Source organism: Monocercomonoides exilis (assembly GCF_001643675.1).
Source record: "Monocercomonoides exilis strain PA203 chromosome Unknown scaffold35-1074681, whole genome shotgun sequence".
In the NCBI taxonomy this organism is placed as follows: domain Eukaryota; phylum Preaxostyla; order Oxymonadida; family Polymastigidae; genus Monocercomonoides; species Monocercomonoides exilis.
The window spans coordinates 276,715-297,565 of NW_027150580.1; the positions used below are offsets into that span (position 1 = coordinate 276,715).

The 20,851-nt window shown below is 36.3% G+C and overlaps 5 protein-coding genes across 5 annotated transcripts; all 5 read left to right on the forward strand.

Moving 5' to 3' along the window:
• Positions 1 to 80: 80 nt before the first annotated feature.
• MONOS_10683 (uncharacterized protein) lies at positions 81 to 6,437 on the forward strand (the record flags this gene model as incomplete). Its single annotated transcript, XM_067863153.1, has 5 exons — positions 81 to 246; positions 321 to 396; positions 469 to 2,039; positions 2,258 to 4,627; positions 4,859 to 6,437. 5 exons carry the CDS (start codon positions 81 to 83, stop codon positions 5,704 to 5,706), a joined length of 5,031 nt encoding a protein of 1,676 aa, XP_067723874.1. The 3' UTR covers positions 5,707 to 6,437.
• A 214-nt stretch (positions 6,438 to 6,651) lies between these two features.
• On the forward strand, positions 6,652 to 8,444 carry MONOS_17878 (uncharacterized protein). Its single transcript, XM_067870841.1, has 5 exons — positions 6,652 to 6,665; positions 6,721 to 6,802; positions 6,857 to 6,946; positions 7,008 to 7,510; positions 7,571 to 8,444. The coding sequence occupies exons 3-5, from the start codon at positions 6,877 to 6,879 to the stop codon at positions 8,345 to 8,347; spliced, it is 1,350 nt and encodes a 449-aa protein (XP_067723875.1). The 5' UTR covers positions 6,652 to 6,665; positions 6,721 to 6,802; positions 6,857 to 6,876; the 3' UTR covers positions 8,348 to 8,444.
• A 1,120-nt stretch (positions 8,445 to 9,564) lies between these two features.
• Positions 9,565 to 11,930, forward strand: MONOS_10684 (uncharacterized protein). The gene is made up of 4 exons (XM_067863154.1): positions 9,565 to 9,850; positions 9,933 to 10,661; positions 10,782 to 11,395; positions 11,624 to 11,930. Exons 1-4 carry the CDS (start codon positions 9,592 to 9,594, stop codon positions 11,732 to 11,734), a joined length of 1,713 nt encoding a protein of 570 aa, XP_067723876.1. The 5' UTR covers positions 9,565 to 9,591; the 3' UTR covers positions 11,735 to 11,930.
• A 3,470-nt stretch (positions 11,931 to 15,400) lies between these two features.
• Positions 15,401 to 18,484, forward strand: MONOS_10685 (uncharacterized protein; the record flags this gene model as incomplete). The annotated part of the gene is made up of 1 exon (XM_067863155.1): positions 15,401 to 18,484. One exon carries the CDS (start codon positions 15,401 to 15,403, stop codon positions 18,482 to 18,484), a length of 3,084 nt encoding a protein of 1,027 aa, XP_067723877.1.
• Positions 18,485 to 19,723: 1,239 nt separating this feature from the next.
• On the forward strand, positions 19,724 to 20,809 carry MONOS_10686 (uncharacterized protein; the record flags this gene model as incomplete). The annotated part of the gene is made up of 1 exon (XM_067863156.1): positions 19,724 to 20,809. The coding sequence occupies one exon, from the start codon at positions 19,724 to 19,726 to the stop codon at positions 20,807 to 20,809; it is 1,086 nt and encodes a 361-aa protein (XP_067723878.1).
• Positions 20,810 to 20,851: the final 42 nt, after the last annotated feature.

Genomic DNA, 20,851 nt, shown 5'->3' on the forward strand with positions numbered 1-20,851 from the left:
AAGGCTGCTATAGTGATACAAATCCTTCATCAAAAAGAAAATTGTATTTGCAACTTGTGGAATATTGTAAAAAGTGGAAGATGAATGTCGAAGCGCAGAATCTGCTTTTGGACACATTTTTTGAACTTAGTAAACATTCGTTTTCCTTGGAGGAGATAAATGCAATTCTTGAAGCAGCAAATGAACTTGTGGAGATGCAAGAGGAGCATGCGTTTCAAACAATTGCGGAGGCTTTGAGTGCAATTGGTTTGTTTGAACCTTTTTGTTAACGGTTTATTTATTGAGTTGATTTGTAAACATGAAAATTGTGTTTTCCCAAGCTGAAAACGAAATAAAATCTAACAACGTGGAAAGTAATTTGGAAAAACTTGCTGAAATTAATCTCAGATTGCTCAGGTTCGCAACACGTTACATCTAGCATTCTTAAAGAAAAAAAATTTTTTTTTGTTTTTATTTGTTTTGATTTAGATCGACATGCAAAGAAGAAATCATGATAACTTTACTGAAGAATTTTCTGCTGCTGTCCATTTCAGCTTCTCCGTTGAAGATTGTTGGCGATGGATCGTTGTTCGATGTGGTGAAGGAAGTGATGATGGAGCATGGGAATGATGCGATCTCTGCCACAATTGGTGAAATGTGCCTCAATTTTGTGGAGAGGGATGAGACAGGAGTGGTCGGCGAGATGATTATTGGAAGAGAGCTGATACGACTTGCGGTCAAGAAAGCGTTTGAAGCAGGAGAAGTCAAAAGAAGCCGGGAAAGAGACAGTGATGGAGCAATGGCAGAAGATGAAAAGGAGAACAAAGAAGAAGAAGAGGAGGAGACCTTTGCAGCAGCTGGGTGGAGCAAGTGGAAGAAGCTCGCTTTGATAATTTTTGAGCGGTTTGCTCCAAAGGATGAGAGAGACATGAGTTCAAAGTCGCCTTTTTGCCAAAGGAAGGATGGAAAGAGCATCAAAAAAGGCAAATCACGGAAAGAAAGTGAGCTTTCTCCAGAGACTTCTTCTTCTTCTTCTTCTTCTTTATTCAATTCATCAAATACTAATAAAAGCAACGATGACGATGATGATGATGACGATGATGATGACGATGATGATGATGATAATGTTCCCGAAGAGCAGCCACAACCGAACCAAGTGCATGTCATATCGATTCACATGCGAATTCTGCTGCAGTGTCTTTGTGTGGCTGACGATGAGATCAAAAATGCTGTCTGTGCTGTTCTCGCAAAGCTGCTGGGCGTTGCGGGTGAAGGAGATGAAGACGCAGAAGAGGGGAAGAAAGGAAAAATTTGCGATGGAAAAGAAAGAGAAAGAGAAGGAGAAAGAGAGGATGATAGTGATAGAGTTTATAAAGTGAAGGGAAAAGCACTTAATCACACGCAAGTCCAATCAAAGACTGCAAAAGGAAGCAAGACGAATAAGTCACAAAAGGGCAGAGAATCCAAAGAAGAGGAGGAAAAGAGGAGGACTGAAGAAGAAGAAGAAGAAGAAGAAGAGGAAGAAGAAGAGAAAGCACACAAAATAAGAGAAGCAGAGCGGACAGCAAAGGAGAAAGAAAGCGAAGAAATGAGAATTCGAAGTCTGTTTTTCAGTGAAAGTGGGATTGAGTGTGTTTGTGGAGAGATTCAAAAGATGTTGAAGAGACAATTTGCAAAAGAAGATGATGAGTGCAAATCTCATTCAAATGATGTGCCATTGAAGCCATCGAAATCTGGTGGATTCTCACTTTTCAATTCTTCATTATCATCATCCTCTTCTTCTTCCTCTTCTTCCTCATCCTCTTCTTCTTCTTCTTCTATTCCCCCCAATCCTTTTGATATCTCCAAAGAAGACATCGTCTTGCTTCATTCATTCCTCTCCATTCTGTTGAATTGTCTGCCACATTTTTCTCTTCCGAAGCAAGTGACAGACATCTCCCAGATAATCGTTCAGCTGCTTTTGTGTTCGCAGAAGGAGAATGAAAAATCAAAAAAAAAGCAGTTTTTGGATGAGGTTGTAAGATTCATCAGTCAAATGAACAGCGTTGCAAAGAATAATCGTATGCTGATATGGAACAAATGAGAATTTTATTTCAAAAAATAAATATGAAAAGAGGAAATTTTAATATAATGTCGCATTTTTTTGTTGAGTTTTTGCGAATTGTTATACATAAAAAATTCAGAAAGTCTTATTTGTTTAATCGAATATACAAATTTTCATTCAAAATTTATTTATTTATTTAATTTAATTATTATTTTCCTCTTTCTCTGTAAATAGCCATGCTTCATCCATTGTTCATCACAGCATTCAGCAACGATGCTCTCCTGTCTCAAATTGTCAGCTTTCTCGATTCCTCTTCTGCTCCTCTTCGCTTCTGCCTCTTCTCCTTCATAAGCACTCTTGCTGCAATGAAGATTGCTATCCAAAACGACGAGGTTCCAATTGATGCTTCACAGCAAAAAGTGGCTGATGGCTCTTCTTCTTCTTCTTCCTCTTCCTCTTCCTCTTCTTCAACATCTTCCTCTGCTTTTTCTTCTCTATCGCAGAATTCAGAGCCAATCATTCTCCAGCTTATTGTTGATCCTCCAAAACCAAAAACTTCACCGAGTGTATCTTCTTCTTCTTCTTCTTCTTCTTCTTCTTCTACTTTTTCTTTATCTTCTTCCTCGTTTTCTTCCTCTTCATCTGCTTTTCCATCTTCTTTTTTGCCCACACTTTCTCCTCCTCCTCTCTCACCTCCTCTTTCACCTCCTCTTTCACCTCCTCCTCTGTCTCTGACTCCTCCTCCTTCTTTGTCTCTTTCTTCTTTTATGCAACCAATTCCATTTGGCTCTGAAATGAAGCCGTTTGCTGTTGATCCTTTGATCTCTTCATCTTCTTTGTCATTTTCTTCTTCTTCTTCTTCTTCTTCTTCTTCTTCGAAGCTAACTGAGCCAACTGAATCTTCAGTAGAAAAGCCCTCTTTCTCCATCTCAAATGTCTCACAATCAGTCATCACTCTTCTTCCTTCTCTTGCCAATGTGAATATTCTCCCTGTGTCTGTCAATGCAGCTGTCTCTGCTGATTCTCCACCTTCCCTTGCTTCGGATGCCTTGAATGTCATCGCATATGTCCTCCGCTGGAAGCCTGCCCTGTGCGCTGCAGTGAGAGACGAGCACTTGCTGAATGCTCTGTTTGGAACACTGAGGAACTGGGAGAAGGGGATTGTGAGAGAAAAAAAGGCAGACGCAAAAGGAGAAGAAAGCAAGCACAGAAACAAGAAGAAGCAGATTAAGAGCGAAGAAAACGAAGAGGAATGGCAGGAAGAGGAAAACGAGAAGGAAAAGGAAAAAATACCTTTTGATCAGCTTTTCAGTGCGTCGCTGCGTCTTCTCAGGCTTCTGATAGGAATTGATCCGACAGTCAATTGTCGCTTCTCTATGGAAGATCTGATGTCTTCGATCAAGCAGGAAATGCAGAGAGCAGACTATTCAGACGAGATTGTTGGGTGTGCATTCACGTTGATTGATGCGTTGCTGGTGTCGGGCAGGCAGAAGGAGATCAAAAAGGAGATGGAGAAGCTGGAAGGGAGGAAGCTGTTCGTGAAGTGGGTGAATGAGAAGAGGAAATCAGACATGAAAGTGGAGGATGTGCTGCAGTATGGGAGGTTGTGCATGCATGTGGTGCAGATGTGGGCGATGCAGAACACAAAATTGAACAATGTACAGCGGAAAAGTGCGACTCTGTTTCTTTTGCGAGGCGGGAGAGCTATTCCTTTGCGCGGTGTGAAGATGGCGCTGGAGCTTATTGAGACGGTGAGTGTAAGTGTGGCAGAAGAAGAGCTTAATCCTCAGGTCAAATTGGCTTCAACGCTTCTGTCGCTGATAGACACGGCTTCTTCTTCTGCTTCGACTTCTGCTGCTTCTTCAGCCACTGCAGCTGATGTGAAAGCGAAGTGCATTGAGACACTGGAAAATGTGCTCATGCGCTTCTACAATGCAAGCCATGAGCGGTTTCCGCAATTCTTTTCGCGGCTGCTGCAGAAGGAAGAGATGAGGATGCTTAAAGTGTTTACGAATGCTAAGCTGCTGGACAGGATCTTTATGTTGATTATGCTATTCATAAATCCAAAATTTGGGATGGCAAAAGAGGTGCTGCACATTGTTGCTTTTCTCCTCAAAAGTGAGTTGAAAGGAGAGGAAACCTCTTCCAACAGAAAGAATGAACAGATCGGCTCTTCTGTGAATCCGATCTTTTACCAGAGGAACATTTCCAGCGTATGTGAGCCAAAGAATCCAGCTTCTTCTTCGATAATGCACCGATTAATGTCGAGTGACTTTATCTCGCCCTTGCGTCCGTATGTGACAGGAGAATGCGAAAGAAATGCAGATGTGTTTTATGTGCTGAATGTGATGGCGATGCAAGGTGTATCGATTGGGATGTTTCCACTCTGCAACAGCCTGCATGATTTGTTTTTTGAGAATGGCATTGGTACAGATGAGTTCCGAAAGAGCGATGTTCCGTTCAGCTTTATTTTGAGTGCTGGATATGATGATTATGTCATTTCTCCTCTTCAAATTGCACACATATTCAGGGACATATTTCATCCTCTGGATGAGTTGGATCTGATCTGCAATTTGACAGCGCTGTGCTGTGCTTTGGAGATGGGTGCGTGAATGATTGGATGTTGTGAGAGATAACAATGAGAGTGTTAGAAAATTTTTTGTTCACATTTTCAATTTTTATTTCGTGAATTGATAAATATTTCTTTCTTTCTTTCTTTCTTTCTTTTTCTTTCTTTTTCTTTCTTTTTCTTTTCTTTCTTTTTTTTTTTAACTGTTCACATTCTATTTTTTTTTTTAAATGAATATTTTCCTCTAATTCTTAACAATTCTCCAGGCGATAATTTCCGCATGTCAAGCCCACTTGAATATGGCGTGCTTGATTTGATTGAACAACAGTTTGGCTTTTCGTTCTCATGGACTCTAGATCCAGTTTTTGTCGATGCTTGGAGTAAGAAGCGCAGAAATATCCCTGCACCAAAAGTTGTGCCGAAAGTTACTAAGCTTCCCTCAATACCTGTTCTGCGCTGCATTTTGCGTCTTATTCATTCAGTCTTTTGCGGATATGATGTTATTGAACACAGAGACTTCAGAGAGAAATGTGCATATTTCCTTATTGCATTAGCCCCGCCTTTATTGGAACTTAATCTGACAACTGATGTGGATATCAATGAGCTTGAGGATGACAAAGCATTTTTACTTCCAGAGTTTAATTCGAATATTCAGCGCAGATTTGATGAAGCCACTCAGATGCTGTACAGCTGTGCTTGTGCAAGTGTCTTGCGCAGTCCTCTAATGCTCCTTTCGTTTTACCTGCGCCGTCCGCTTTTCAAACGTTGTTTGCTTCCGTCAAGATGCCAGTCAGCGCTGTGGGTGAGGTCAATTTTCAATCTTGATGAATGCGATAAATACGTAGCAAAGGGAAGAAATGATGTGGCCGTTCCGTATCCAGAGTATATTTCTATACTTCTTTCAGCAGCAATGCTCGCATGCGGCTTCTATGCGAGAAGATTATCAAAATCAATTCTGAAAGTGCTTTCAATGATTTCGTTGGAACCAAGTTCGCTAAAGCTTGGAGAAGAAGAGGGTCTGAGTGATGTTTTTCTTGCTCTTTATTGCGCTTCTGATTATTACAAGTTCGACAGTACAGCTCATAAACAAGGGTTGATTTTTGACTTTCTATAGTTTTCGAGAGGTGTATTTTAGTGTGATATTTTTAAAATTTGGTGGTTGTTATTTTGATTTGAATCAAATTCAATATTTTTTTGAGGCAAGCAATTTTGTTTCTTTCTTGCAAATAGTTTTTAAGAAAATTGTTATTATTCTAATTGAAGTGTTTATTAAATGTTTGTCATCATTGTGATGCTCTCTCTTTTTATCTGTTAGTTTTCAGGCACTTTTTTATTAAATTTTCAGTTTATTCTCTTTATCGCTGTAATTTTTAAAGAGCGCATTTTTGTTGAATTATTTCAGAATTTTGTATATTGTTGAGGGAGATTAAAATCTGTAAATTCGGTTGGAATGGACCACAGCAGCTATCATTCAACTTTTACTATTTTTTGTTGATTGTGTGCAAAACTTGTTTCGATGAATTCACAATTTCGGATAATGGAAATAACAATCAATAAAATTGAAATTTTCGTTTGAATATCATGCGTCTTGTACTTCGGGTGCTAATTATAATTTATAATCAGAAAACTTTATTTATCAAAATTGAAAAAATAAAGCATTTTCAAATTAAAATTCGAATTGAATAATTTTCTTTAACAGTCTGAATTGTCCAAATATGTTCGAAAAAGATAATTGTGTCAAAAATTGATGTTTTCTGATTAACATAATTGAATGATAAACATTTTGTTATGTTTTTTTAAAAAAATCAACAATTCAAATAATGAATTGCTCAAGAACATAAAGCTTTTTCTTTTTAACTGTTCTGAAGGATGGGTATTATTTTTTTTTATTTGTTTTCTGTGTGGCAAAAAATTTTTACGAAAAAATCCATCACAGAATGAATAAATGATAAGAAGATTTAACGAAATTTTATTTCATTCAAACCGAAAAAAAAAAAAAATATCTCAGAAAAATAATAAAAAGTTGTTTATCTATTTTGGATTTACTGTTGGTTTGATCAAACAGAAAGAAAAGTCTTTTTCTTTTATTTTATTTTATTTTCCATCTAAGTTCATTGGATTTGTTTAGTGTTCCATTTTTACTAATTTTAAAAGCAACAAATATTGGTATTGCGACTGTAGCCTTTTCATTTTACAAAATAATAAATATAGTTTATATTTATTGATTATTCTGTTATGTGAAGGACAAATTCGAATAAATTGAGAAATACAGGTTAGAAACAGAATGAGCATACGTAACGATAATGAGTTCACAGTTGTAATTCATGAGATGACCCTCACTGGAGAATTTTCAAGTTTATTTTTTTTTTCTTTTGAGAAAGACGTTATATTTCATTCTTTTCATGTTTTTTGGAGAGTTGTTTAATGAGTTGGACGGTTGCAATGAGGAGGGGCAAAGACAGAAAATCGTGGAAATGAACCGAATATTGGAAGAAATGAATGAAAAAGAATTTATATCCATTTATACAACGGAATTGCTCAATAGAATAGATAAAATGATGAAAAGAAAGAAAGTTTCATTGGAAAATTCGTTTTTGTTGTTAACTCGCATTGGATATTGCAAAGGGCTTGTGGGGCTGTGGAGCGCCAGTTTTTATGAATCTTCACTTTACAATAGATTGAATAACATGATATTTATTGAAGCGCGGAAAATAGAAGGAAAGAATGAAAATTTACTAATTAGCCTTTGTGAGTGTTATATTTTACTTCTCAACCATTATTGGAAAATGTCAAAAGGGTTGCTTTTTAAAAGTGTTAATTGCATTATAAAGGCTGAATTGAGCAAAAAGGAGGATGAAAAAACACAGAAAGAGGTGGAAATAACATTGCTTGCTTTAAGCAGAATTGACGCTCATATAGTTTGTGAATTATTTTCATTTTCATTTATTTTTGTTCCTTTTGACAACAAATTTTGGAAGAGAATGAAAGAAGATATTTATTCGACTAAAATTGCAGAAATCATCAAGTATCACCAGGAGCATCACAACTTGACACAACTTGCATATCAATCAGCTTGGGAGTTTTTAATGGTTTTATATAAGGATGACAAATGTTTGGAAAGATTGATTGTGAATGAGTTGCATTTTGTGAGAGAGGCAACCAGAGAATTGGAAGAGCTTATGGGATATGTGGATTGGAAGAAATCGAAAAAGGCCAAAAGAGGAAAGGAAATGAAGGATATTCGAATAATAGAAAGGTGGTTGGACACAATTTACATTATCTTTTTGCAATGCAGATTGAGTGATGAAGAGTTTATCAGATTGGCATCATGCGTGAAAAGGATATTCAGAGCGGCAAGTGATAACCATAGAGGAATTAGAAGGATGTGCATTCGATGCTATTTGATAACATATTTTAACAGAGCTGTGAAAAATGAAGCATTGCTGAATGGAGGAGCTGTTGATGTTGTTTTAGAGGAGATTACTCAATTTGATATAGATAATTTACATTGTTTAGGATGTTTGAGTTTTTTCAAAAGCATGTGCGAAAGATTGAAGACAACAGTGGAACCAGAAGAAAAAAGGGCAAACGGAAAAGAGATGAGAAGAAAGGCGTTAAAAATGGAAATATTTGAAAAGATGGAGGAAGAAGGATATGAAGATTACATCTTTGGATTGTTTCATTGCTTAGTAAACGGAACCGATGATCTTTTCATATTGTTTGAAAATTTGAATGATTGTTTTGTTTGTTGCTGAATCAACCCATTTTGTTGTTTTTTCACATTTCCACTTCATTCATCTTTGAATAGAATATCTATTTGGACAAAATATAAAGAAATGCTTCTCAATAAAACAGTAGATGAGCTTTTTCACAGATACAAGAACTTTTGAAACAATGATTTGATAACATTTGAGATAACTTTTGCGCACGAACAGCAAACATATTCTCCAAAATTAATAATTCTGTGAATATTATGAGTCAGAGTTTTTCGGCTTTCTTGGAGTCTATTCTTCGTTAATAACTGAATTCCACAACATCCTTCAATGATGAAAAACATCTATTGTGCATCGAATCTGCGATTTTTTTGGCAAAACAATGCTTTGAACGAAACTTGATGAACTTGAAGAGATATTTTGAATCTCACATTTTTCAGAAGAATTTGAAGTTGTTGCATTTTGAGGTGAAAAGGAATATTGGAAGGAATAATTGGTGAATCAGCTGCTCACTACTTTAAAAATGGAAGAAATGGAAAAAATACTGGATTTGTGGAACTTCATCAGAGAAAATAACGTTTATCATTGAAATAATTCATCAAATCTGGGTTCATCATTTGTTCTGTAAATCTGAATAATTTTTTACGATATTTTTGAACTGTTTTCAAAAGTTTGGTTGAACGAAATAACAATGAATTAGATGGTTTAAAAGAAGAAGAAGAAAAATTTGTGAGAGATGAGGAAATGTGGGAAATAATTGAGAAAGAGATTGAAGGAAGGAAGGATGAATGAGACGATTGGAGAAAACAAGAAATAACGAAGTGCTCAGTTTGAAACTCCTGTGTAATGTATTTTTTGAGGAAATATGGAATGAGAGAAAAAAGGGGAAGCGAAAGAAGTTAATTACGAAACGAAGAAAACTGAAAAAAAATGGGGTGTATTGCGATGCACATTTTTCTTTTTGTTGTGAGAGTGAGACGATTGAGCGAAAATTAATGATCCAATGATTTGTTTCTGTCAAAAAAATGCAAAAGCCTGTTGATTAAAGACTGAAGAAGAGAATTTCGGTTGCTTTTCTTTTGTTATTAAATGATATTTCTCTCAACAATTTCATGGGTGAAAACAAAGTATCAATTTTTTAATCAACTTCATCTTTATCTTTCACATTATTAAAAATGTATTTAAACAGTCACTCTTTCAAGAAATATATATATTTGTTTTTTGAGAAAAACGAGAGAGAAAAAATAATAGTAAGGTTCTGATCTTTCCAAAAGAAAAAGAATCAAATGATGAGCAATTTAAGTTTGGGGGAAAATCGTAAGTTATCGAGGGATGAAACATTAAGTGAATTAGGCGTGCATGCAAGTGGAGCAAGCGAAGAAAAGAAAGATGAGCTGTTTGATTTAATGAAAGAAACAGCAAATCTTCTTTGTGGAATTGTGCGTGGAACGATGAAAGAAGAAATCGAGGGTATTCTGAAGGAAGAATATGGAATGAGCGAAGGAGATGCATCCACCATCGCTGAAGAAGTTATCGCTGAATATGGCTTGTTATCATATTTTCAATAACAATTTCAAAAAATATAATGTCAAAATCTTTTATTGCTTTGTTGTTGTTGTTGTTTTAGCTTCAAGCAGTTTGCCAAAGAAAAAAGGTGGGGCAGCTTTTGCTTTTGGGAAGGCAAGAATTTCGAGTCAAGCAGATGGGAAATTTTCTGTTCCATCAGCATTTTCTTCGAAAAAAGCAAGCCCTTTAGGCGCTGACAAAGCTGCTCCAAAGCCATTCATGTCGTCATTACCACCAATGGAGAGTTCGGGGACTTTTGGTGGCCCTGCGAAGTTCCCGCCTTCGTTTGGAAGTGCGATGCAAGGGCCTGGGCCAATGCTGCCAACTGGACTTTCCGCAGCTGGTCCTTTTTCGTCTGGAATCTCTTTAGCTTTACCAGTTTCTGACGAGCCTTCACTTTCTGTGCCAAGCATGGCGCCACCAGGATTTCCTGCACCTGGATTTCCGTATTCTTCATTTGGGGTTCCTTTGTTGATGCCTCCATTTAATCCCTCTGATGAGTCGAGCCCTTTTATCGGAACGCCAGCCAGGCTGATTGTAGATGGAGAGAAATGGAAAAAAGAAGGAGATAAAAAAGGGAAAAAGAAAGAGAGAAAGCATGAAAAGAAAAGCAAGAGCGACAGCGACTCTGGCAGCGACTCTGACAGCGATGAGGAATCAGATGACTCAGAGGCATTTGAAGATGAAAGTGGTTCTGATGAAAGTGGTGCTGATTCATCATCTTCGTCGTCGTCAGAGGGAGGAAAAGAAAAAGAAGGATACAAAGAAAACAAAAAGCCAGTGAAGGGAAGTTTGCATTCTTAATTTAAATAAAAGATATTCTGTATTTAACATATTTCGTGCTTTTTATTTATTAATTTATTAATTTATTAATTTTGAAATATTTCATTTTTCGTTGTTTATTTGTTAGAAATGAGAGGACCACTTCATTTTCTCCCTGAAGAGACAGCTGGGTATAATTCGTCGTTTGATGCAAATATTCAGTTGTTGCAAAAGGAGCGCCTTATTCGTGCGAATGAATCATTTCCTATTCCTGTTTGTTTGGGCAATCCATTCAACAAAGGCATTTGGCGGGTGGATCTGCTTGTGGAAGATGCCAATCCAAGTTACTACGCCTTTGCCATTCTACAAGTGTGCGAGAGTGACATGAAGAATGCCATCAAGAAGCGCGATTCTTCGCTGAAGCCAAAGAAGTCAAAAAGCAAATCAACGAGTCATCAAGCGGTAAACCCATTTGCACCTCCTTTCGGTTTGTCATCGTCTGCTGCTTTTGGCTTTTCTGGGCCAAGCGGAGGATATGGTCCTTTTGGCCAAGGGAAATTGAGAGGAGTTAATGCAGAAGGGATGGTGATGAATTATAGAGGATTATTTGATGATTCATCGCCCGGAATTCAACCCTGGAGATCGAGAGGTTCGCAAGTCGCTTGCGAAATTGACACAAAGAAGAAAACTGCATCCTTTTTTGTTGATCGGAAAAAACAAGCCGTTGTGTTTACAAAGCTGCCAAAATGTGTGCAATTTCAGGTATGAAAAATAAAAATTGTTGCAATTGAAGACTGCTTTGTTTGCCAGTCACCAAATCTATTTGACTTGTTTGTATCATATTTCAATAATTTTGTTTTCTTTTCGTTTATTATTTTCTGTCTTTCTTTCTATTATATAAATTTATTAAAAAACATTATCTTTGCATTTTATATTTTATTTATCACTATCTGATTTTCACATTAATTTTGATCAAACCTCTTATTGCAGATGACCTTCCTTGATTCACCAGTAGTTATGAAAGTGCTCAGATTAGACAAAATAAAGAAACCGACTGGACCCAAAAAGGTTTCAGGCACAAAAAATGTTGAGTTCTCATAAAACATGTTTAGTCCCAAATGTCTTGAAATGGAAAGGTTATGTTTTTTGTTTGATGTTAGTCGCTGTTTTGAAATTGCAAATGAGTTATTTTCCTGCTTTTAATTTTCAAATGTGCTTCGCCAAATTGATTCAAATCATTTCATTCTTCCAATGCTTTTTTTTTTATGGAAGCGATTTTGTTAACTAACATTGGTGAAATAATTATACAGATTTTTTATTTAATCCAGAATTTTTTTTCTGATATTACTCTAATGGAGCAAAATTCTTGTCTTTAAGAAAAGATCAAGGGTTTATTCCAAACTTTATTCACAATTATTTCAAAAAATGTGATGAAAATTTTATTTCAGAATATCTGTAATGTTATGATTGTGAAGAATGAACTGAGAAAAGACATAAATTTTAGTAAGACATTATCATATTTATATTGAAATATTTATATTTTGTCACATCGCCCAGATAAATTTTGACTTCAAGATAACAACCATAATAGATTTTTTTCACAGAAAACTTTAAGCAAAAACTTATTTTTGTTTAGTGTCAAAATAGAAAGTGCAAGAATTTTTTGCCTTTTATTTTTGTGTGAACGTGCAACAGCAAAAGGTTTTTATGCGAGGACTTTTACAAAGGAAGTTATTTTGTCAAATACCCATTGGACCATTGCAGTGCAACAACACGAACAAGTAAAATTCGGAAGGAAGATAACCCATCAAACGTAGTGTTTGATTGCAGTATCGTTTTGATCAGTCAGAGCAAAATTGCGCAAACAATGAAGAAGATATCAATTTCTTCGACAAAACACTGCAATAATCGGATAGCTGACTTAAAGCGCTTGAAGGCAGCACTATTTTTTGTCCAATATATTCTTTATAGTTTATGCATTTATTTGCCTTGCTTGGCGAAACCAAAAAGAATTCAGTAATTTCAACAGTTTTCAAAAAAACATTCAATTCTTTCGAAGCCTTCATTCTTTGTCAAACATGATCTTATTTACATTGTAATTTTATATGGATTATTAAAAACACACATTTATTGATTATTTTCTTTTGAAAAAATCCAACGTTTGGAACAGCACTTGGACATCAACCACGTGACATTCATTAGGGTCAACTTTTTAATGGGACTTTTTCCTTAATTGGCACTTTTTTTGTTTTTGCTTGCAAAATGTCGAGAAATGAGAAGTAGTTTTCAGCATTTTAAAAATCCTTTTTAACAAGTTTAATTCTATTTGTTTACTGTTTTCATTTTTATTTTCGTTTTTTACACATCGAGAAATTTCGTTTTTTTGTTTAATTTAATAGTACTTTTTCTAGCCAACTGGGAATCGCTCAAGAAATTGGGGACATGTTTTATATTGCATTTGCTTCGAACTATTAATCTTAAAAATCTTTTTTTTCACAAACACTTTTTTCTTGATTTTTTCGCATTTCAAATTTTCATCAACATGATAACAAAAACTGTTTATTTCTTTATTAATATAGTGAAATGAAAAAAATAAAAATATCATATGAAAAACAAATCCTTTAATAATGAAGTGTTGTAAAAACAAAACATTAATTTTTTCTATTTATCTTTAACGGACAAATGGCGCAAACTTAAAATGATCAATGATCAAGTTTTTGTAACAAAGTTTAAATCTTGACAAATAGAAAATGAGAATGTTTTATTTTTTCAACACTTCATTATTAAAGGATTTGTTTTTCATATGATATTTTTATTTTTTTCATTTCACTATATTAATAAAGAAATAAACAGTTTTTGTTATCATGTTGATGAAAATTTGAAATGCGAAAAAATCAAGAAAAAAGTGTTTGTGAAAAAAAAGATTTTTAAGATTAATAGTTCGAAGCAAATGCAATATAAAACATGTCCCCAATTTCTTGAGCGATTCCCAGTTGGCTAGAAAAAGTACTATTAAATTAAACAAAAAAACGAAATTTCTCGATGTGTAAAAAACGAAAATAAAAATGAAAACAGTAAACAAATAGAATTAAACTTGTTAAAAAGGATTTTTAAAATGCTGAAAACTACTTCTCATTTCTCGACATTTTGCAAGCAAAAACAAAAAAAGTGCCAATTAAGGAAAAAGTCCCATTAAAAAGTTGACCCAATGCAAAAATTTCTTCTGCATCAGCAAATACCGATTCATGCCTGACAAAAACCAAAGAAAGTTTCATGATTTGGATATGCATCAGGTGTATTTCAAAAGCCCACAAAATGATTTGCTGAAAGAAAGATTTTTTCAATTTTTCATTGTGATAAAAACCATTATTTATTTCGATTTGATCATATGGAAAACATTTTTTTTAAAATCAAAATTGATTCGAATTCCTCTTGAGAATGCTTTTATTCCTTTTTGCATGTTTGATTCTTGGGAAGGCATTTGAAGCACAATATGTCTCTGGAACTTCCACATTTCAAAACAAAGGTATTCATGAGAATTAATGGTTATTTCAAAACTCTCTTTATTTGGGTTTAGGAAATTCAAATGAAGCACAATTTCAATTAAAAGATGATAACAATAACTTGTTTGAACAAAATTCTTTCTCTGGAGTGAAAAGATTACAGTCAGGACTTTCTATAGTGAAAAACACATTTTTGGGATTCCTCAATTCTACAGTTGGACTGAAAAATATAGCAGTTGAACATATTTCCTCATCATTCATGCATATCACATGCAAATCAAAAATAACGTTGGATTCCTGCATTTCCCACCAAAAATCGGAATCTCCGTTTCATTTGAATATCGGGTCAATCTGTTTCACAAATATGACTTTTATCCCCCAAAAGAATGTTAACCCTTCCAGCCTCATATTTTCATCTGATGACTCAAATTCTGTTGTTTTGATAAATTCCATCGTTGCAGATCTGTTTGTGTCATCATCAGACTATTTCCTATTGTCTGGAAAGAGCAAAAGCGAACAGATTATAAATTGTACCTTCAGGAACATGTCTGTGAGACCATTCAAGAATTGTGATTGCCAAATGGAACATTCATGCTTTCTGAGTTCTGTGGAGAACAGCCTCATTTATTCTTGTGTGAATGCATTTGAAGGAGGGATTTCGAGTGGATCCTATTCTTCAGAGGAGTTTGTCTGCAAAAATATTTCTTCACACTTTGGGAAAAGAGAAACAAATGCTCTGAAGAGAAAAGGACAAATGAACTTAACAAATAGTCAATCATTTTCATTATGCGAATGGGTTGATTGCACATCCCCTCAAGGAGGCGCTTTTTATGTGCATGAAAATGAAAATGCAATTCTAACTGTTGAAAATTCGTCATTTACAAGATGTAAAGCAACTTCCACAAGAGGGGGTGCAATTTATGCTTTGAAAATCGCTGAATGCATTGTGCTTCATTTTTCATTCGTCCAATGCACTGCAGCTACAACAGTAGGTTATGGAGGTGGAGGAATCATGATCGAAAACATTTGCACATAATCAGTGGTTGATGATTGTTATTTTTATAACTGTTCTTCGAAAATAGATTGAGGGGCTTTATGCCCGTATAGTGCAAAAACTGAAAGACAGAAAGAATGCATTATTAATTCGTTTTTCGACAATTGCCAATGTAATAAATCATCTTATTGCACTGGAGGGGCAATTATACGCTGGAATCCTATTGACAAAGTTGTGATATCAAATTGCCTGTTCTGCAATTGCTATTCAATGTGCGGTGGAGGTGCTGTAACGCAGTGGACTAATTCAAAGAATAATGGAACATTGCTTTATTTCTGCTTCTTTCATAATAACACGTGCGTAGCAGATGGTCATGATATCGTTCTTTTAGAGTCAACAGCAAACAACATTGATTCAACATGCTATTCAACCAGCAAAACGACAAATAGAGTTAGCATCAGATTCGACTCAATTGTTGATAAAAGCGGATGGCTTCGAAACGATTATGGAAGTGTCAGATATGTCTCCTCAACGCAATCGCAATCAAATGCCAAAGACACATATGCATGTGGAATTAATGAATCTTATCCATGCTACACTATCAGCCGTTGCCTCATGCAACTCATTCCAGACTTGGTTTCCAATGTCGAAGTATTTTCAGGAATCATTTTCGAAGCAAATAGTTTTGATTGTGGGCCAGACAGTTTTACTGTTTATGGTCAAAGTGATATGAGCACAACAATCCAAACAGTATTTGAATCATCTGGGCTATCTCTTTTTTCAGTCTCGACGGGCACATTGAATGCCAGGGACTTTATTCTTGTGCATGACTTTATTCATCCGAATAACCGTGGGTCAAGGCTATTTGATATTTCTGGAGCAGGAGGAATGAGTATCAGCAGTCTGAACACATCTTTTGGAAGTGGGCAATCAATAGAAACAGCATTCACAACAGAGCTGATCAATGTCCAGAATGGTATGCTGCAGATGGAACATGTGAACTGGGCAAAGACTATCTCCACTGCTTCGTTGTTTTTGCTTTCTTCAACAAATGAGATTTCATTGACGCTATCAGAATGCACCTTTGATGGGATTGAAAGAACAACCAGCGGAGCAGCAGTGATTTCGTTTTCCAACGATAAGGCAAACATCGATCTGGATTCTTGCACCTTTGAAGGATGTGGGAGCACATGTTCGGAAAATGGAGGATCGATGATGTTGTGGGCAGGAAATGAAAATGAGGTGAAGGTAAAAGACGGGCACTTTAATGGCTGCTTTTGCTCTGCATCCGATGGTCTTGGAGGAGGAATCTTTCTTCGATTATTGAATGAAAATCCCAATTTCATGATTTCCTCTTCCTTTGGCACTAACACAGCCAAATGGGGGAATGACATCTTTGTTATTTCACCCAATCTGGAAGAGACTGCAAATTCACAAAAAATCACATGTGTGACAGCCTCTTTGGATTCTGTTGACAAAGTTAGAGGATATATCAACGGAAATACGAGTGTGGACATTCCTTTGTGCATCTATCTCATTCCCACACCAGAAGAAATCTTTGTGAGCAATTCTGAGGCATCCAATCACTCATACTGTGGAATTGTCCAATTCCCTTGCTTGACTTTGAAGCACTCCCTCACAAGGCTTGTCGGAGGAAAGAAAATTGTTGTTAATGGAATGATTATGATGAACGATGAATTGGCCTTTGCTGGACAGAAACATGAAATCCGAGGAAATGATGATCAGAGTGGTTGGACAGTCTCTGATTCAAGTGAAACATCCAATTCATCGATGATAACAGCAAATGTTGACACAATCTTTTCAAAACTTATCTTCTCTCTTCCATCTTCCCTTCCTCTTCACTCCACTTTCATTTCGTCTTCTTCACCATCAATGACCATTTCTCAATGTTCTCTTTCTCTTCAAAATCCATCATCAGAATTGACATTTCTGTTCTTGTCCGTTGAGTTAGGGATCCTGATAATCGACAAATTCTCAGCTTCATCAATTGATTTGAGGAGAAATCCGCTGATCTGGTTGAGGGGAAGCATCGCAAATAGCGAGTTAATGAGCACTCTATGGTTGAACATGACAAACTGCACTTTTTCTGAAATCGAAAGAGCAGCTGGAAGTGGAGGGTGTGTGAGCATTGGCAACAGCGATGATGAAAATACGAACGCACAAATAAATATTAAAGAATGTTATTTTGATGGATGCTCTGTGCTTGCTGATGAAAGCAGAGGAGGGGCTATCAATGCTCAATTGAAAGGAAACATTCAAATGAATGTTATTTCATGCACATTCACAGGATGCACAACTCCAGCTGAAGAAGGGAAGATTGGCTTTGGCGGAGGGATGGCACTGAAGCTGATTGATGAATATTCTTCATTTGTGATCTCATCCCCTGTTTTTGAGGCAGACAAACCAAATGCTGCGACATATGGAAACAATCTTTTTGTTGAATCATCCAACTTGACAAAGAGCATCACAAATGTCTCTCTTCCATTTGTTTCTGAGTATTTGGTTGATATTTCCTTGGATTCAATGAGAGGATTTGATGGGAGTGACACAACGAATACCATCCCGCTAGTGTATTTCTGGCGAGTAATTGGCTCAGAGATATTTGTTGGAGACAAAGGAAAAGACATGGGTGCCTGCGGATTATCAGATTATCCTTGTCTGTCAATTGATTATTCGCTAACAAGATTGTCTGAAGGAAATGATAAAAACATCAACATCAGAGGAAAAGGAGTTCTCCAAAAAAGTGTTGATGTGAGTGGAATTTCAGTGAAATCTGATGATAACAGCATATGCTCATTAGAATGTGTCTCATCGCTTGAAGGAGCCAAAGGAGCAGCAATGAAGATTGAGGGCATTTCCAGTTTCGAACTGATAAACTTTGTAGTTCCATCTTCATTCGCAAGCGGAGCTAAGACTTTGCTGCACGTTTGTTCAAGCAATGGATTGTTGACTGTGAAGGACTGTTCATTCACAAAAATGGAAGAAAGTGGAGAAGAAATAATTAATTTTGGTCTGATCAAAGCAGATGGAGGCACAGTTCAATTGGAATTTGTGACAATGCAATCACTTTGTTTTTCAAAAGATGTAATTTCTGTGTTTTCTTCAACAATGTTGAACATCAAAAATCTGACGATGAAGAATATTAAGCTGGATGGGGCAAGTGGATTGAGAATATCAAAGAGTTCAAGAAGAGAAAACAGAGCAAAAAATGAAATTGAACAAGATATTGTTATTGAGTGGAGTTCATTCGAAGAAGTCACTCAGAACACAACAGAAAACATTTCAATCATTCGAAATGACAATGGTGATGAACCTTTGAAAATTGTGATTTGAAACACAACGATGAAGAAGTGTGGTGGAACGAGGTGTGGAAAGGGAGGGGCGATGTTTAATGTGTTGAATGAGGAAGGAAAGTTTGATTGCTCATTTTGCACGATTTCTGAGTGTTTCTGGTCCGCCACAGGAAGAGGTGGCTGGCTGTTTCTGGAGTGCACTTCGACAGTTGAACATCCTCTGAACTTTATTCTGTCAAATATCACCTTCAAAAACAACTCTGCGTTCAGAGGGAGAGATGCGTATGTTCGATGCCACTCAATCGACACACAAATAGTTGATGAGTAATTCTTGCTGGATTTCAGATTGCCATTTGTAAAGGAGCTAGCGATATGGGGCTGCACAACAGACTCGTTTGTTGGTGAAGAAGATCTTCTGCTGAGGGTTGTGAAATATCAGTGTGAGACGATATTTGTGTCTTCAGTTGTAGACAATCACAAAGACAGCAAGCAATGTGGAGAGTTCAACATGCCTTGTGAGTCGTTGAATGTTGGAGTTCAGCACATAATTCCATCTCTGTATTCACAGCTGCTGATCTTGGGGCAAACAGAAATTATCTGGAAGTGTGATACTCATGATGTGATAATCCGCTCACTTCAATCTCCTTCAGCTGCATTTGTGTATCTGAACTCAACAATTGTTGGCGATGAAGAAAATCTAATTACAACTTCAGAGAGAGTTAGGATCGAAAGTGTAAAGTTTTCTTTTGGCCATTCATTTTCGTATTCAGGTAGCTCTATTATCCATGAAGCAAATGGCCAACTTTCTCTTTCATTTGTTGATTTCTCTTCGGTTTGCCAATCAGAAAACATTGAATCTGCTGTTCTCAATTCAACATTACTGAACATCGAAAATGGAATTCTTCATGTTGATAACTGCTTAATATCAATGCTTTCATTCAAAAAGCTTTCATTTTTGCTAAATGGAGATGACATAAATATTACAAACGTTCGAATGGAACAGATAGAAGCAGCAAAAAATGTATTTGAACTTAGTAATTGTGAAAATGTTGTATTTAATGGAGTATCTGCAGATGGAGTGAAGCTATCTGAAGGTTGCATCATTTCCATTAACGAAAACGCTTCAAAAACGATTTCTATTGGAAGCTTCTCGTTCAAAAATTGTTCAAGAAATTCAGAAGGAGCTTCAGTTTTATCAGTTTCTTCAACATCTGCCGTTATAATTCTTTCGAATTGTTCCTGTTCAAACTGTTATTCCGTGTTTGATAAAGGAAGCATTATGGATATGAATAATGCAAAGGGAATTTCGATGGATTCATGCCAATTTATTGGAATTCCTGCAAAAGAAAGTGAAAATGAGAGAAATAAAAATTTTGAAGAAATATGCAAATGGAATGGATCGCTTGTCTATTCAGCGAATTCTTCATTGGCGATGAAGGATGTGATTATTTCACATGCCTTAATGGGTGGATTATCTGTGTCTGCTGGCAATGTGACGATTGAGAAAGGAGAATTCTTCAACAACAATCCATTCATTGAAAAATATCCTTCTCTTCGTCGAAACATCATTTGTTCAGATTCTGCTTCATTGACCATCTCCAGTTTGAAAGGGAGAGATGGATTAATGCCCAATTCTTCCCTTTGGGTTTTGAATGATGGATGCACCGTTGGTGGAATAGCAGGAGAAAGACCATCTCCATTTTTCATTCCCAGACTGGAAGATGTTTCAGTGAATGAGAATGGCAACAATGTTGTTGTGAAATTCAAAGGATCGCTTCTTCTTCCTTGTGATTTGTCATTCAGACTTGTGTATAAAACGGAGGATGTGGAGTTGTTTGAGACATATCAGTTTGAGAAAGACAGTTTTGTTTCAGAAACGGAAGTGATTGGAACAGTCCCATCAGAAAATATATCTTCGATTGGAAATGATACGGAAGTGTCTGTGATGATTCTGTTTGGAAAACAATTGGCTGCGACTTCACCGCAGATTCTGAAGAACAAAACAGAGCCAAAAATAGACGGGGAAGGAAGACTTGCTGAAGGAGGGAAAGAAGGGAAATCGTATTGGTTGTTGATTGTTTGCATTGTGATTGTTGTTGTACTGCTTGTAGTCATTATTATTCTGGCAGTTCGATGGAGAAGGGCAAAGAACGAGAATAAAGATCTGAGAGAGATTGTGAATGACAACATCAGAAAAGATCCGAAACTGATCGAGATGGTGACGATGGAGATGTCGCCTGAGGAGCAGTGGAGGAGAGCTGAGAGGGAAGCGGAGAAGAAGAATGAAGAGAGGATAAAGAAGAGCGTGTATGGGAAGCAGATGCAGCATTCGGAATCATCAGAGCATCTTTTGTCTGAGAGTTGATCAACTGAATACATTCTGGGAAAAGACTCAGACAAGATCCCT